The sequence below is a fragment of the Calliphora vicina genome, chromosome 1 (genome assembly GCF_958450345.1).
Source record: "Calliphora vicina chromosome 1, idCalVici1.1, whole genome shotgun sequence".
Classification (NCBI taxonomy): Eukaryota; Metazoa; Arthropoda; class Insecta; order Diptera; family Calliphoridae; genus Calliphora; species Calliphora vicina.
In genome coordinates, this window is record NC_088780.1 from 5,138,706 (window position 1) to 5,157,159 (window position 18,454).

The 18,454-nt window shown below is 32.9% G+C and overlaps 2 protein-coding genes across 2 annotated transcripts; both read right to left on the reverse strand.

Annotated features, from left to right (window-relative positions):
• Positions 1 to 276: 276 nt before the first annotated feature.
• On the reverse strand, positions 277 to 1,238 carry LOC135963647 (uncharacterized). The gene is made up of 2 exons (XM_065515584.1): positions 1,016 to 1,238; positions 277 to 946 (listed from the first exon to the last, which is right to left on the reverse strand). Exons 1-2 carry the CDS (start codon positions 1,187 to 1,189, stop codon positions 380 to 382), a joined length of 741 nt encoding a protein of 246 aa, XP_065371656.1. The 5' UTR covers positions 1,190 to 1,238; the 3' UTR covers positions 277 to 379.
• A 3,130-nt stretch (positions 1,239 to 4,368) lies between these two features.
• On the reverse strand, positions 4,369 to 17,938 carry Hel89B (histone acetyltransferase 1). Its single transcript, XM_065498829.1, has 10 exons — positions 17,370 to 17,938; positions 11,881 to 12,000; positions 10,851 to 11,758; positions 10,601 to 10,794; positions 10,002 to 10,546; positions 8,999 to 9,931; positions 7,569 to 8,058; positions 5,441 to 7,509; positions 5,107 to 5,347; positions 4,369 to 5,046 (listed from the first exon to the last, which is right to left on the reverse strand). The coding sequence occupies exons 2-10, from the start codon at positions 11,889 to 11,891 to the stop codon at positions 4,600 to 4,602; spliced, it is 5,838 nt and encodes a 1,945-aa protein (XP_065354901.1). The 5' UTR covers positions 11,892 to 12,000; positions 17,370 to 17,938; the 3' UTR covers positions 4,369 to 4,599.
• Positions 17,939 to 18,454: the final 516 nt, after the last annotated feature.

Sequence of the window (18,454 nt, forward strand, 5' to 3'; positions counted from 1 at the left end):
CCGTAAAAAAGTATTTCAGCGGGTGCTGGCGGCTACAATATTTTTACAAAGACATTCCCCGGAAGTTTCTTTAAATTATGTATATAGTCATTGGACGGGCTTCGACGGTCTTTTTTTGACAAGATATATAATATTCTTAGAAAAAAAAAAATATCAGTATATTTGTGACTCAAGTTTAAAGGACTATAACAGGAAAATGGAGAGGCCCATAAATATAAGATACCGATTTTTATAATTTTTGATTTGGAACCACAGTGCGACCGTTTAAGAAAAGGATTATTTTTTTTTAATATTTACTGTGTATATTTTTTAAAACTAATTTAATATATTTACATATGTAATACTGATTAAAATTTATTATTTTCAAGGACTTTTTGTTTTAAATATCCACCACAATAGGAATCTCGTCATTTAATTCTTCACCACTTTCAATTTGTTTTTTTGGCAACGTTATTGACTTGGATCTTGCATTGGGAGCTGTAATACGAATATCTGCACAGGATACGAAATTTTCCTGGGGACCACATCCTAGTGCACCAGTGCCGTTTTCACAAATACCCCAATTATTTCCAGCACGATAAGTCCAACGTAAAACACAGTGTTCACAACTTAAACCCGAGGGTAAAACAATTGTGGAATCGATCAAGCCTAAAGTGGTGCCAATATGGAATTCATCACTACCATCAGCAAACTTTAGGCGATTCTTGGCAAAACACTGCTCAGATTCTGTGCCGAATTCATCCAAATTACATAATTCGAAATAAATGTAACCCAAATGATTGGCGGTTATGCGAACGCCCACATTAGCTGTATAGGTATTTTCATATGTTTGCACTATCACACCGGAACCACCATATTTACCACCCAATTCATTGGCTCTAGGAGTAGGATCATTATAATTGTCTCCGCATAAACCACATTTACCACCGTTTGTATGCCATTGTACCTAAGAATCATAATTAAATATTGTTAAATATTAATAACCATAGAAAGTAGTGCAGTCTACTAAACCTACCCCAAAACCTCCACAGTAATTGGCATTATCATTATAATTAACTGGAGCTGATTTGTCATAGCGCCAACGAGATGATCTACCTGGAGGACTTAACATCATACCATGTCCCCAGGTTACATCAAACAATGTTATACACTGTATTATAATTGCAATAAATAAACTAAAACTTTTCATTTTGCAATTTTTTCGTATAAAAAATATTTATTTAGTTCTTTACTTTCTTATATCTGTGCAGAGAATACTAGGCATTGTGTGATTTCAAGATTCTTTTATACTACTTTTACTCTGCAGTCCTTATCAAAATAAAACCACAACCATTACCACCTTAAATATATTATGTATGTTCATTAACCATTCTTCACACCCAATTCTTTATCAGTCAAAATTAAGTAATAAGCTACAATAAAATTAAGAATATTACTTATGTTGCAATAATGGCAACAATAATAATACAGAAATAAAATTTCTTCCTTTTTTTATTAATTTACAATTTGTTTTTCTTTCCGTTTGTTTTGTTTTTAATAATTTTCAGATTTGCTGTGTCATAAGAAATTTATAGCCATAACAGAGAAATTAAAAATTCAAATCACATTAGACCGCGGTTATTAATAATATAGCATGTGTGCAGTTTATCTATCCACAAGTCCTTATCAAGTAGGTTAATAGATTTTAATGGGCTTTGTTCTTGGACCAATAAAAACTCAGTTGCCAAATTGAATTGGATTTTAACATTTTAATAAAAACTAAAAACTAACTAACGTCTAACTCTTTCGTAGACATTTTAATGATTTACAGAACAAATGGCGCTAAATTTATTCGTTATGCCACTTCAGATTTCAGAATCTTATGCAGTTTCAGATTTATATTTTATCTAAATATTAGTGACTGCTCCTCTAAATATTATTTCAAGTTTTCGGAACAATCAGGCCTATCACAGAATTCCATTTCAACGAAAATTTCTTTCGGAATGAAACCACTTTCTGTTTTCAAAGTGGAATTGATATTTCTTTGTTTTTCTAAAAAAATTTATCAATTTCTAAACCAAAAGCTTCCATTTTGTTTTAATATAAAAAACGATGTCAAATTTAAATCAGAAATATAGAATTATTAAATATTTTTGGAATAAATAAATTACACGGAATCGGAACCATTCCGAACAAAAATTAGCATAAATAGCGGTTATTTTTATAACTTCGCTATTAAGGAGTGAGATCGAAAAAACCTTAACAAACGTTTTTTTCTTAACCCAAATATTATTTGATTTTTTTATAAAGTTATTATGTTTAATGTCAATTATGTTCATTTGTTGTTAATCTGATTAAAATGAGTAGTACTTGGTCCTACAAAAAGTTGGCCAAACAATCAAAGGTCTGTCGTCAAAATGTTTCCAATGTTATTCAACAGAATAGAAAACATTTTCAAAAGAGCTCCCAACACATCCGGTAGGAAAGCAGCCCGGTTAGCTCAGAGGTATATCCCACACAGTACACACAGTTACTAAAGTATACGTACGATCGACTTATTGGGCTGTTTTGTAAAAATCTATATATTTAAAAATACAAGGCCTTTCATTCATTCATTAACTGACTCATCAGTGAGAGAGTAAGTGAATAAATGAATCATTTTATATAATAGATGTTTACACAAAAAGCCCAATAAGTCGATCGTACGTATACTTTAGTAACTGTGTGTATATTCTGCTGTGCCGATTCTTATATACCCTTCACCAAATTATATTTTAAATTAAAAAAAAAATATTTTTAGGTAAAATTTTAGAAAAAAATTTTTTTAATTATTTTTTAAATTGTCTATAATTTTTATTAAATTGTTTTCCAATTTTTTTTAATTTATTAGTAAAAAAAAAATGTCGGTGAAAAAAAATTCGGGTTAAAAATATTATTCCCGATTTTAACCCAGTGTAGGTCCAACTTACTATATAGCCTTATGTACATCGTTGCAATGGACTTTGAAATATATATCATTAGATATCCATATTGTCTATATTAATGACTTAGTAATCCAGATATAGATAAAAAATCGTTGTTGTCCCAGTTTTTTCCTTTTTCAGCCATTTGTGGGCCGATTTTAAATAGCGACAGAGCCAGGAGAATTCTCGATATATTGACGTATCAATCATTTTTGTCAGTTATTTGGGGGCTAGGGAAAGTTGATTTAAACATACAGACGGACATGGCTATATCGATCCAAAATGTCTATATCGATCCAGAATATAGGGCCTTTTCGGAAATGCATCACTGCGCTGCACTTAATGCGCATCTATGATTAGTTTGCGATGCTAATGCAAGTCAGCTGATGCTGATGCGCAGATAACGCATCAGCTATTTTTGTGATGATTGTTTGATGGTTTTTTGCGCATCACCTGTTTCACTGTTGCTTTTTAGAACTCAAGACATTTGCACTATTGCCAACTTTTGCTTTTTAGAACGTACTGCGTACTGCATTTCCGAAAAGGCCCACATATGCTTTGTGGGGTCGCAAATGAAAAATGTGGAAATTACAAACGGAATGACAAACTTATATATTCCCTTGCCACTCATGTTTGCATTCCTTGAGTTATTTTCAACAGTTTTTTGATAATTAAAATATAAACTTTTACATCACAGTATTGTTCAGTAACTAACTATTAAGAATTCTTACTAATATTAAAAAATCATAATACACAAAAAAAAATGAATTTGTAAAAATTTTAAAACTAAAAAGTTAAAGAACTTAATTCTAAAAATATGAAATGATCTCATTATTTAAAGTGAATTTTTTTATTCACATTATAAACTTTTTACATCTCAGTATTGTTTAGTAACTAACTATTAAGAATTCATACTAATATTAAAAAATCATAATATGTACACAAAAAAAATGAATTTGTAAAAATTTTAAAACTAAAAAGTTAAAGAACTTAATTCTAAAAATATGAAATGATCTCATTATTTAAAGTGAATTTTTTTATTCACATTTATTCTAATTGTTTCATAGTTTCTTTAATAATTATTCTCAAGAAAAAATTGGACATAAAAACTACACCGCAAGGGAAAAATACATCTTTAATCACTTTTAAATTTTAACCTACATATGTATATGATTCATATGCCAACACTAACATTATTAATGTTTACAGAAGGAAATTATATGATTTCGTGCTGCGAACTACTGGCGATAAGCACAATATGAGCTCTTATCAGTATTAGAAAGTCAATTACGCATTTCTTAGGACAATTCTGTATTATAAAAGACCTTAATAGCCCTCATAACACATACAAAATAAATAAAAATCATTCTGAGAAAAACACCTACTTACACAAATAAATCGCGAAATAAATAAAATATTTTAAGAATTAGTAGTAATGTTATAAATTTTTTATTGACTGTTTACTAAAAAAAATGTATTTATGTATGTATATAAATTACTAAAGTATATAACTCAAGTAAAAAGAGAATGATAAACATTTAAATGTAAATAATGTTTTCATTTTAAAACGAACAGTTTGTTTAAGAGTATAAAAAAGAAGATAAACTACAAATTTGAAAAATATGTTAATGTATGTATGTCAACTAGCTAGTGCATATTACTTTTTTAAAGCTTGCACAAAATTGGACATATCATATTCTTCATCGTATTGCTGTTCAGACCACAATTCCGGAAGATTTTCTATAATAGAATTCACTGTCATTTGACCCGAAGTGGACGAATTGGAATTTGATTTATCGTTGCCATTCTTATTGTTGCGTTCGTTTAAGTTAAACAAATCGAATATTTGGCCAGTAGCCATGGTATCCAAGCTGGCATTCTCAGCGCTAACTACAGTATTGGCGGTGAGCAATTTGAACTTTTGCAAGCACATAATTTTCTCCTCCATCGATTTGCGCGTGATCAGACGATAAACGTTGACCACTTTCTTTTGACCAATGCGATGAGCACGATCCATGGCCTGTAAATCTTTCATAGGATTCCAATCATGCTCCACAAATATGACAGTATCGGCCCCTGTAAGATTTAAGCCCAAACCACCAACCTGAAGATTGTAATACAATGTGAAAAAGTTATTGGATTATTTGGTATTTCGCACTCTTACCTGTGTTGTTAGCAATAGTACATCAATACTTGGATCGGTGTTAAAGTTGTTAACAATATCTTGTCGCATTGAAGCCGGTACACTGCCATCTAGGCGCAAGTAGGTTACAGTTGGCAAATGTTTCTTAAGCAAATCCTTTTCTACTATATCCAACATGACCTTTAATTGACAAAATATTAAAGCACGATGCTGAGACACCGACTCGGTTTGTACTCCAATGCCACAATCCAATAAAAGTTGTCTTTCAAAAAAAAAAAAAAAATAATGAAATAAGTGTTACAACAAAGTTTTTGAATAAAATAACTAATATTTCTGTTTCGAAATTGATACTTACTTCAATGCTGGCAATTTTGCCGAATGCTCGATATCACTTAGGGAACTCTGTTGCTGATTTAATTCTTGAGTGATACGTGCATATTCTGGATGCTTTGGCGTCAGCACCAATTTTGGATGATTGCATACATTTTGCAAGTAACGCAACGCATGGAATATGTGAGTTTTCGCACTAAATTCACCGCCATTTTCGAGACAATCCTTAATTTCTGAATTCAAATGAGTGCGACTGAAATCTTCGTATAAACGCTCCTGTAATGGACTCAATTCGCACAACAAGTCCTGAGTAATCTTTGGCGGTAGATCAGTGAGTACATCTTCCTTGACACGCCTCAGTAGGAAGGGTAAAACTTGACGATGAAGTGCTTCCATGGCCAATACACCGGCTTCTTGTTCTTTGCCCGAACTTTTAGCATCACGCGATGCAAATATGGGTCTGGAGTAGCGAGCTATAAATTGTTTCTCAGTTCCTAAGAAGCCCGGCATAAGGAAATCAAACAGAGACCACAATTCGAGCACATTATTTTGTATGGGTGTGCCAGAGAGTATTAAACGATGATTTGCCTTCAGCATTTTAATGGCTTTAGAACTTTTAGTCTTGCCATTCTTGATGATGTGGCCTTCATCCAAAACACAATAATTCCAGTTAATGGTCTTGAAGAAATCAATGTCCTTGCGTATAGTGTCATAGGAAGCCACGACCAAGTTTCGCTTGGTGCCAATATAGCTGCGCAGTCTCTCCCGGCAACTGGGCAAACCTACATAGTGCAAAGGTTTGAGAGTGTTTGGATCTTTTAAAAATTTCTCCACTTCATAGACCCAGTGGCCTGTTAGCGTTGGTGGACATATAACCAAACTTGCTAAAGCGTTGCAATTGTTCTTTGCACGTTGATAGTGATCGCCTGCTAGTATACATATGGTTTGTAAAGTTTTACCCAGACCCATGTCATCGCATAGAATGCCATGTAAATTGTACTTGTTGAGAAACCACAGCCAATTTATGCCGGCCTGTTGGTATGAGCGCAATTCCACTGAAATCGGTACCGGTACTTTGTAATTAGGTATGGTCTTGGGAGCAAATAAGTAGTCCAAGAATTCCCGATCTCTAGTTTTGCGAGCTTGTAAATCGGCCGACTTTATCTCATGTTTGATGCCATTACTACCGGCTGCAGCCGCTGTATCTAGTGGCATTAATTGGATAAGAGTAGCAAAGCAGTGTGTCGAAAGGAGTCGCACACACTCGTCATTATCACTCATGGCTCCCAAAAGTGGCACAACTAACAGAACAATATAGGGAACAATACGTATTTGTAGCTTTTCCACAACTCGTTCTATAGTCTCAATAGCTCCCTGTCGTTCTATGACATTTTCAATCTTTTGCAATAAAATCATTATGTGATTGACCACAAAATCCATAACGCGACAAGGGTCTATGAGGGCCAAAGAAGCCAGACATCTAGCAGCCATATGACGAACAGCTTTTAGGGGATGGCCAATGAGTTTTCCCAATGGTTGTAATAGTTGAAAGAGTTTTTCGTGCAAATCGCTATGGAAGTGGGGAGCAGCAATTTCAAAAAGTTGTAACGAAGTCATCAAGTCGTTTGTTTGTCCAACATCTATTATTATTTCGGCCAGAACTTCCATTTTAGGAAAAGCCCCCACAAATTGTTCGATTTTATGAAGCATTAATTGTTCTATGATGGGCATTTTTTCCAGTAAGCTGTTCCCGAAATGTTGGCATAATTTTGTAACAGCGCTAGTGGAGCCCAAACGTTGTATGCGAGACTTTTTTATTTCGACTTCAGTGAGGGAAACTTTTGAGGTGATCTCACTGACAGCTGTTACAGCCAATGTTTCGCTTAAGGGTGGTCTTCCTGGGCCACGTGAAGTGCTAGGTGTGGTTGTACCACTGGGAGCACTGGATCCACCGGTTACCGATACCGATCTATTGGTGGATGTTGGGGTGTTTTGTTGTAAACTTAAAGTTAATATACCATAATAGATACATGAGTTGCTGTCACTTGCACTAGTAAGCACTGGTGATTGCTTCAACGATATACTAGGATTTAACTAAGAAAACGAAAATAAATTTAATTCTGTATATGTATGTGGTCTCTCAATTAACTTACTATTTTTGGAGTAAATTCGGTATCACTTTTGAGTAGAGTACTTAGATTAGTTAGTAATTTGCCATTTGGACTAGGAGTCCTATCACAAACCTCCGCCATAAACTGTACTAAGAACTCACAGGAGAGTTCTTGCAACAAAAAGCTTTCCTCTCGTTTAATTGATTCCATTAGAGGTTTGACCACAGGATTCAATTTCTCTGGAAGGCATTTCAAATACACTATGGCCCCAGCCAGAGCTGCTTGGGTGCTTACACTAAATGCGGCCTGTTCAGCTGAAGTCTGTTGAAATGAACTTTGTAAGCCTTTTCGGCGTTCCTCCAACATCTGAAGGATTTTCGGCTTCAGCGTATATTTTCTTAGATCGGCAGTAAGAGTTGTGGCTACAGATTCAATTTGGTCGAGTGTCAAAACTTTGGCTTGGCCAAAATCATTTATAGGTATTTTATATTGTTTTAAAGTGGCGATAAAATCGTGAGTCTCTTGATGCAGTCTTTAATAACAAACGAAAAATTCAAATGTAAAAATAAGATAAATGTTGTTTTTTACATACAAATTAATTTTTATAAATATTTATGCCGTATTAGAAATGCGTGCTTATTTGCCAACATAATTTTGATTTAAATTATAAATAAGAGTGCTATATTCAGTTGTTCCTCTCACCAAAGTAGACTTTAAGATAAATTTTTGGTTAAAAAAATTGGTGGTGAAGAAAAATGGAAAAAAAATTCTGGTAAATTGTAGATCAGCATTTCTATGCCATTATATTCGTCGTTGTAATGCTCTTTGGAATGTGTATATCAAAGGTCCGATTATATTTAAATAAAAGTCCTTGAATGATGCTAAATAATTAGATGTTGGGAATGGATTTATGGAATAAATGGCTGACATTTTTAATTCCGAATTAATATTATACGGAATTAAGCTCAAATTTAATTAATTCGAAGCTCTGGTTTATGTTAATATATTAATAATTTAAAATCAAAAAATCATTAAAAAATCGAGGTTGTCGTGGTTTTTTGCTTATATCTCAGCCATTTGTTGGCCGATATCACCTTATTTATATAGCAACAGAACCAGGACTATGGCGAATATATAGGGTATATATATTCTGGATCGTTGTAGTTAACATAATTGATACAACAATATATCGCGTATAGTCCTGGTTCGGTTGCTATTTAAAATGAGGAAATCGGCACACAAATGGCTGAAATACAAGCAAAAATCCACGACTTGATTTTTTAACCAAAAATTTATTTTCACAAATTTTGTTTTCATCAAAATTATTTTTCAAAAAATTTTCTTTTTTAACAAAAATAGTTTTCATTATTTACCTTAAAGATTACATTGTTGAATGATATGTAAGATTTAAACAAAAAAATGTTTTTTTTATGCAAAATTATTTTTTTATTTGTGCTATCAAATATTCGTACCTTGTTAAGGAAACAGCTACTTCGTCATAGTATACATATTCCATGATACAGTAACGCAATTTTTCTTGCAGCTGGGAGGGTCCGGGACAGACAGTAGGATCACTCTTTGCCCAAAATGCTATAATTAGGCCACAAACTAAACGCTGTACTGCTGATCTCGAATTTAAATGGCCCAGCAAAACTTTGGTATAACAATCCATCGGACTTTCAGTGTCTGCTGTGTAGATGACACCCGGTGCGGGCTTAACCAAAAAGTGAGACAATGAGCCTAATACTCGGGAGGCCGTTACACGAGCACGTACATAATTTTGCTCTCTTACTTCAATGGGAGTTGATTCGCTGCCACCTAAATACAATTTTAGGGAAGCAGTTGGATTTGAACCACCTAAATCATCTGCTAGTTTATGGTGACGTTTCCGTTGAGTGGCTGAGTCGCTCGTTTCTCCTGTTCCGCTCGATGTTTGTATTAAAATTGAGGGATCGAATGACAAACGTGGCGGCTGCATGGCTAAGCAAATCCATGAAGATACAAAGGGACACGCAGCATGTAATAGGGCTCCCAAATCAGCATTTGCTATTAGATTTAACCAGACATCTCTGGCCATTTGTTGAATTTCTTCATGAGGCTCGACTAGAATACGCTGAAAAACATGCCTTAAGGCCTCTTGTAACAACTTCCATTGCCAGTCTATAACTCCAAAATTAAGACTAAGATTCTTAGAATCAAAACAAAAATTTTCACCACATTTCGATGAGACGGTAGCACTGGTGTTCCCTTCATAACCACTTAACTTCCCAGCTCCGTTTTTTTCCATAGTAGATGCATTCCTGGTGAGAGTTTTTAAAGTCACTAAAGTAGATTTACGCACCGAACTTGTGCTATGTGAAAGGAATGGCCATAAGCGAGGTATCAGAGTAGACATTGGCTCCATTCTATAATAGAGAAAAAATAAACGAACACATTAATTGCTATAATTGTGAAGCATATAAAAACTAAACTTACTGTATCCACATGGAGGCATTTGGAAGACATAATATGGCAGCCAACAGTCCCATAAAATTATTACTAGCTGAAGTCAATTCGTCCTGATCGAGCAATAAATCCCACAGCATTTTAACAATCGAAGAAACTTGTGTTGGATTCAAAAGTTTGGGCAACCATGACGCCACTGGTATTAGCGTTGAAGCTGCAACTGCCCCAACATCATCTACCGTATCGAAAAGTCCCATTAGAATGTCGGATATAGATTGTGGCAAATAAATTTGTAGCAAATCCTCACGAACCACAAATACATATTTTAAACCTAACAAACCACCATGACGAACTTCCCACTCGCTTTGCTTGAGTAGAGTGCGTAGAATGAAGACAATTTCATGGACTTTATTGGCATCCATTTCTTTAACAATTGTACCCAAGACCTGGGCACAAGTTTCTCGAACGGGGGCCACAACTTGATCGGAAACAAAGTCTCCGAAACGATCTAAACACAAGACACAAAGCAAACGTAAAGCTGCATCTTCCAACCACAAATTGTGATAATGTTGCATCTAAAATATTCCATAACAGTTTATTTGTTTTGAGCTTCTGAAATTAGTATTTACCTCCTCTAGTGTCATGTTTAAACTTTTTCCAGCTCCCCCAGCTTGCTGATTAATAAGTTCGCGCAGAGCAGTAGCGGCTCCATGGCGTACTTCCCACTTTGCATTAAAGAGGTCTACATAGAGACGGGCACAGAAATTTTCCAATGGCCAGTGTATCGCATCAATCCACATTCCAGTAGCATCAGGTACCGGATCTAGAGTTTCACATCGAGACGAGTTATTAGGTATTAAACATTTAGAAATCACTTACCACTTAAACTGTAGAAAATTTCTTGTCTATGTGTTTCTCCAGTCTTTTGTCTTTTCTTTTCTGGCTCATCTGTTGTTCCATTCGCAGAAGAGCTGCTACCAATTCCAGTGCTGGATGTTGCCACCGCTGATGATGGTGTGCTGCTTGTAGATGCATTCTGTCTTGCCTTTCGCTTAGCACGATTCATTTCTCTGCAGCTCAATTGTTGGCCATTGGATGGTATCAAATTAACATTGGGTTTAATATTGAGTATATGTTCGACTGGTACTTTTTCCTCATTGACATTATAGTTGCCACCACTACGCATCATGTCCTCATCGCTTATCATGTCGGTCAAGTTAACACCCAATTTAGAAGCCTGTGTTAAGCCCAGCTTTTCATTTAGCAAGGCTCGTTGGCGACTCAAACGCTCCGCAGCATTATCTGCGTTTCCCAGATCTGCGCCAGCAGCATCTTCAATACAATCGAACTCATTGCCTTCTGAACCAATGAGGCGAGCGCCTTTTTTCAAAACTTGTTCTAAATTAAACTCACTAAACGTTAAATAACGCTCCTTATAATAATCGCTATTTGCCGACACGGATGTTAGAGTTGTGGTTGATGAGGCATTCGACTGACAACTGTTTTCCTCATCACCACCGGCTGCATTTTCTTCTTTTTTCACTTCGCGTTTTATGGCATTCCCTTCGGGTCTCCAATCCGGCACATTAGCTAGTATTGCTTCGACTGTTTGTGCAGCTGCAATACGTGTATCCCACGACGTGCTATGCAAATAGCCAATCAGACGATTCAAAAGTGCGTGCAATTCATGGGGATATAATTTTTGAATTTCACCAATTTGTTTTGCTGCAGCTCGTCGTGTCACTGCAGACGAGCCTGATTCCAGTAAAATAAATAAACGATCAAGTCTATACAATTGTGTAGGAGGGACAAAAAATGCATTTAAATGTTTAATTAAAGATATGAGACACACACAATATTTTTTTCTATTTTGTATGTGTTTAAACAAGTGTTTGTAGTTATCATTTACCTCGATGTCATTGTATTGTTGAATGTTGCACCACCAGTTTGTTGTAGTTATTCCTATTTTGCTTGCCTTTTATCTTTCTCTTAATGTTTGGTATTTTATATAATTTTAATATTTTGTTTTCTAGATGAAAGAATTTTTAATTTTTAATAAATATGTACATATGTGTGTATAATATTTTTTAATAATTATAATTATATTTTTTTTTCTAAAATTAACTTAATTGCTATTATTTCGTAAATTTGAACGGAAATTCAATGGACTAATTAACCGCAAATCTGGAAAAAAAATCTGCCAAGTATTTAAAGCAAATGTTAATAAAAATATTTCTCTATAAATTGTTCTTGTTAAGAGCTTTCAATGTATAAAAAATGTTCGGCTTAATAAAGACTTATAAATACTAGGCCTGCAGAACCACATGTATTTAAGTTTTGCAAATTCGAACATTCCATTTATTATCACAATCCAAAATAGCATTATTACCTACATAGGTACATACATACTTATTAAATGGATTTTTTTGTATGATTGACCACATATATAAATGAATGTCCGTCCAATTGTTAGAAGACATGGCAGTTTTTTTAATATGTACCAAATACATACCTAGTTTAACTCTGGTGTATATCGAAAATAGGCTTCACGTAACATTATTTCTATAAATAACCTGGAAAATGTGACTTTCAAATTAAAATTGCACTCACAAATACTATTAATGGTGGTAACAACATTTTTAAGATGAGTTATAAGGTTTAACTTAATTTAAACCCAAAAATGTATTTGTGTAAATAAACAATGAACATTGTTTAAAGATTATTTCTGTAAATTTTTAAATTTATCTTCCCAAACATTAGTATTAAAGAGCAATTACACAATCGGAAATCAAATAAAAATGCTTTCAAAAAAACTAGTATATTTTTAGTGATCAATTAAGAATGTATTAAAAAGTAATTATATATTATTTTTTTATAAAAAATTTGACAATAAATATGTATTTACGCTGGAAAAATATACGGTTCTTTTTAATTTGCAAATCATTTCTAAAATTTTACTGTTTATAATGTTAATATTGCCTACTTTCGGAAGGGCGTGGCCTCCAAGTTGATCATTTATTTTCTATTCCTCAGACTAGTAAGGATTTAAATATACATTAAATGAAAAAAAATTCCAATAAGTTAATATGAAAACGTGATTTAATAATGTTGAAACATAAATTACATTTAGTGATATCTTAGAACAAATAAAAAAATATTAAAATTTTCTGATTACTTCTAATCAAATTTGAAGTTTTGTCATGATATAAGCTAGCAAATTTTGCACCTAGGCCTTATTCATTCAAAATTGATAAAAAAAGAGTGCTATTTTTATTGTGCCGAATTTTATATACCATTCACCAAAGTACGCTTTAAGACAAATTTTAAAAACAATTTTTGGTGAAAACTAATTTTTTATAAAATATAATTTTGATAAAAAATTTGGTGGAAAATATTTCTAGTCTCTCAGCCAATTGTGGGCCGATTTTATTGATTTTAAATAGCAACTTAATTTGGGGGCTTCGGAAAGTTGAATGACAACAGACTTAATGACATGGCTACATAGACTCCGATATCTATAACGATTTGATCCGCTATCTATAACTTAATGGGTTCGCAAATGAAAAATGTTGAAATTACAAGCGGAATGACAAACTTACACATACCACTAATGGTGAAGGGTAGAGTAACTTCGGGTATTGTGGACTATGCGTCTAATGTGGACCAGTGTCTTTTTTCAGAAACTATTGAAGGTATGATAAAACTGATTTGTCGTACATTTTACAATTTGTTTGAAACGACAATTGCACATTTGCTTTCATGAGTTATTGATATGTTGACTTTTTATTCTTGTATTGAAATTAATGCGCCTGCTCAACATTTTTTTCGGCTCAAGTAAGAAACAAAATTTGGTACAGTTACTTGGTAGAATTTAATGTTTGGTTGTTTTATATAGTTAAAGTGGACACGTAGTTTTGCATATATTTGGTAAGAATTTAAGCACATTTAGATTATTAGGTAAAAATAACTTTTTACCACTGTAACCCAAGTTCGTGTAATGTGGACCACTTAAATTACTTGATTATGTACTACTGGTCCATATTACCCGACAATAACTATGTACTTTGTAAGAAATCTATCTAAGCCAAGAACGCGACTTTTTAGTTTGTATTAATAAAAATATATTGAAATTAAATTTGTTAATCATTCATGATTAGCTGGTTCATGAATTTTATGTATTAAATACTAGTCCACATTACCCTCATATAGTGGTCCATATTACCCTCCAATTTTTTTAATGCTGATTTTTGGGTTCCTTACAATATTTTCACATAAATTTTTTATCCTTTAACGGAAAAAATTTTCAACTGCAAAAACCATTAGAGAATATATTAGCTAATTTATTGCTTCACAACTCTTTTAATATCCATATATATTGTGGCCAAAATTTAGAAAAAACAAAACGGTAGTCCACATTACCCGAAGTTACTCTATACAAACAAAATTTGTGAAGAAATGTGTATAGAATATACCTCAAGCAATTTTAAAATTAACAGCACTATATTTTTCACTTTACCAAAAAAATAATTTTAATCAAATATTCAAATTTTTAACTGAAAAATCAAATTTGAAAAACACAAGAATGGTATATTCGCATGTTCCAAATCTTTCCAAATCATTAAAGTACAATGAAGGAGAAAACAATTTTGTGATGAAAAAATCGGGTCGCGGTTTTTTTGCTTATATCTCATAGGGCACTGCTACACGTTCAATATATATTGTGATATTTGGATCGCGATCCATCGAAATGGATCACGCAAAATGAGGATTTGGATCGCGTTCCATCAATACAGTATGCTACACGTTCAATAAATATCGCGATACTGGATCGCGGTCAATATATATTGAACGTGTAGCAGTGCCCATACATTTGTGGGCCGGGCCGATTTTTAATAGCAATCTAAGTTAGACAAAGTCGGATAAATTGATATAGGTATGTCATGTAAGTTATTTGGTGGCTTCGGAAAGTTTATTTCAACACACAGACGGACATGTCTATATCTACTTCGCTATCTACAAAGGTCAAGAAAAAATATTCTTTATGGGGTCGCAAATGAAAAATGGAATTCCAAACTTATATACATATACCCTTGCAAATCATGGTGAATAACCAGAGAAAACGAAAAAAATAAACAAAAATCAGTATTAAGCAAAATATTTTTTTAAAATTCTTGTGTAAAACTACATTTTTTAACATAAAATATGTACATTTTAACACATAGTTATAGAAAAGTAAAAAAATATTATTCAAATAAACATAAAAAGTAAGAATGTAAAAATGTAAAAGTAAAAATTACAAAAATATACCTCAAAGATAGCAAAAAAGCATTATTGTCTGGTCACTTTTTTTAATTGATTGATGCTAGGGCAAGCAATTAGTTGGTTTTATATATTTTTGTGTTTAATAGACCTTATTACATCGCTTTCAATTCCAAATACTTTTTCACTAATAATAATGATATACAGTGGCTCACATTCAAAGTGAGCCATGGACTGTTTTCAGATAAAATTATTAATACACAATGAAAAGAAAATTTTGTTGACATAAATATCACGTAGCTTTATTAATTCAATTGAAAGCTTCAAGTCCATGTGAATTTTTTTAATATATTAAATGCTAAATGTAAAAAAAACACAAAAACTCAAAAAGGACTTCAAATCTACATCACAGTGAAAGTGAATCACTTAAATAAAATACGGTTTATATATAATATTAATATTTTGTTGGACCTCCTTTCGCTGAAATCACGGTTTGTAGACGCCTAGGCATTGATTCTAATACATTAGAAGTGTAAGTGGAAGGAATTCCGCTCCATTCCGATTGCAAAGCCTCCATAGGTTTTTTTGTGACGTAATACTATGTTTTCTGATATTTTGGTCTATACGGACCCATACATTTTCAATAATATTTAAGTCGGGAGACTGTGGTGGTACTTCAAGGACATTTGGACAGTTATAAAGCAACCATTCTCTGGCAAAATACGATTTATGCTTGAGATCGTTGTCCTGGTAGAAGTAGAAGTCTTCTTCGATCCCTAGTTTCTCAACACTGAGCTTCACATTTTTCATCAAAACGTCTAGATAAACAAATTTATTCATTATTCCGGAAATCTGTTGCAGATTTCCGGTTCCATTGTCACCCCCAAACCAAAACGGAGCCGCCTCCATACTTTCACTGGAAGTGAGGTTTTTCGGCTGAAGTTCGGAATTCTTTTGTCAATATACCGTGTGTTTTCCGTCGGAGCCAAACAAGTTAAATTTACTCTCATCTGTAAATAAAACCTAAAAACCCTTTTTACAAGCTCTTTATTCTATTTTACAATTGTATATCCTTTGCTAAAAATTCATATCTTTAACGATGTATTTACAAGCAAACTCAAGGCGTTTTTGACGATTCACTTTGCTAATAAAAGGCTTCTTCCTAGCTACTCTGCCACTTGGGGGTGCATGGCAGGTAGTTGCAGATTTCCGGAATAATGAATAAATTTGTTTATCTAGACGTTTTGATGAAAAATGTTAAGCCCAGTGTTGAGAAACTAGGGATCGAAGAAGACTTCTACTTCTACCAGGACAACGATCTCAAGCATAAATCGTATGTTGCCAGAGAATGGTTGATTTATAACTGTCCAAATGTCCCTGAAGTACCACCACAGTCTCCCGACTTAAATATTATTGAAAATTTATGGGTCCGTCTAGACCAAAATATCAGAAAACATAGTATTACGTCACAAAAAACCCTATGGGGGCTTTGCAATCGAAATGGAGCAGAATTCCTTCCATGTACACTTCTAATGTATTAGAATCAATGCCTAGGCGTCTACAAACCGTGATTTCAGCGAAATGCGGTCCAACAATATATTAATATTATATATAAACCGTATTTAATTTAAGTGGTTCACTTTCACTGTGATGTAGATTTGAAGTCCTTTTTAAGTTTTTGTGTTTTTTTTTACATTTAGCATTTAATATATTAAAAAAATTTACATGGACTTGAAGCTTTCAATTGAATTAATAAAGCTACGTGATATTTTTGTCAACAAAATTTTCTTTTCATTATTTATTAATCATTTTATCTGAAAACAGTCCATGGCTCACTTTGAATGTGAGCCACTGTATTTTCAATGTGCACAATATTCTATTCGTCACAGCCGAATATCTCACTATAGTTTCATTTTGAGTTTATTGTCTGGCATCTCTATTAGCCGATTGTCAAAATTCTACACCACTACAAACTCATACTTTGACATACCCCCAAAAAAGCGAATAACAAAAAATTAAATGAAATAATTTACTTTATGTTAATTACATAAAGTAAATTATTTGTTATAAAATAGAAAACTAAATAAATTGTTTTTTGTTTTCTTACATTAGTAATTATAACTTTGAATGTTGTCTTACCTTTGGTAAATTTATTCTCGATATGCCAAAAAGAATTCTGCCAATTGGAGCTGCTCTGCAGCTGCTCAGTTGTGAATGTGTGTGTGTATGTATGAGTTTATTTGTGTTGGTGTGCTTGAAAAATACAAAGAATGCAATTGTTTTAATACATTTTTCTCAATTTTAAAATACACTTGCACTCGATTTTTTATGATATTGATAAGAAATTATCGATTTTTCTATATATTTTTTTCACTTTACACTTGATTTTTTTGATGCTTATGAGAAATACTTGACGGTTTGTTTGCATGAAAAGTATACAAAAAAGTTTGCTATTCCTTTCCTATGGATTTTTTTTTGCCAACAAATTGATTTTTCCACATTCACTTTTTGCGTTGTATGCAAATTAGATCACAAAAAAGCCATAGCCCAGTGGTGTCATGCTATGCGTGTTCACAGATGTACATAACTTTATTAGGCTTATTTTAATTTCACATAAGGTTTAACACGCCGATTTAACTTGCTTCGGATTTTCTTAAATATTTTAGAATTTTTAAATTTCCCAGGGAAAGCAGACATCGCGTTTCTTCTCAAATTTATACTGACAGCGATGTCTTGAATGTACGTCAATTTAAGGCAATTTGCCAGGGTCCCCGGACTTTTTTCGTGTCTTGTCCACAAAAAATATTTTTTATCCCCAAAACACAATTTTTCTTATCCCTAAAAATCGCCAGCAATTTTTTTCAATTTAATAGAAATTATTCTTTCAATCAATATTAGTTTTATTTGTATTGTTTCTTCAAATAAAATAAAATAAATGTCAGTGAGAGTATTCAGAATAAATTCGTATTCAACTCATACTCTTTAAAATAATGTAGAATAATTTATTTTTCAAATTATTTTTAAATTTTTTAAAGATGGGAAACTGTTATTTTGTAGTGTATTCCTTCTGAATGTACACTACAGTTATAAATAAAACGAAATGAAACAAATACTTAATGTAATGAGACTTGAACCATTTCTTAAAATGAAGAAAGTCATTTGACAAATCTAATTACATTTGGTGTAATGCAAGTCTGTATTTATCTTAATAACACATTTTAGAA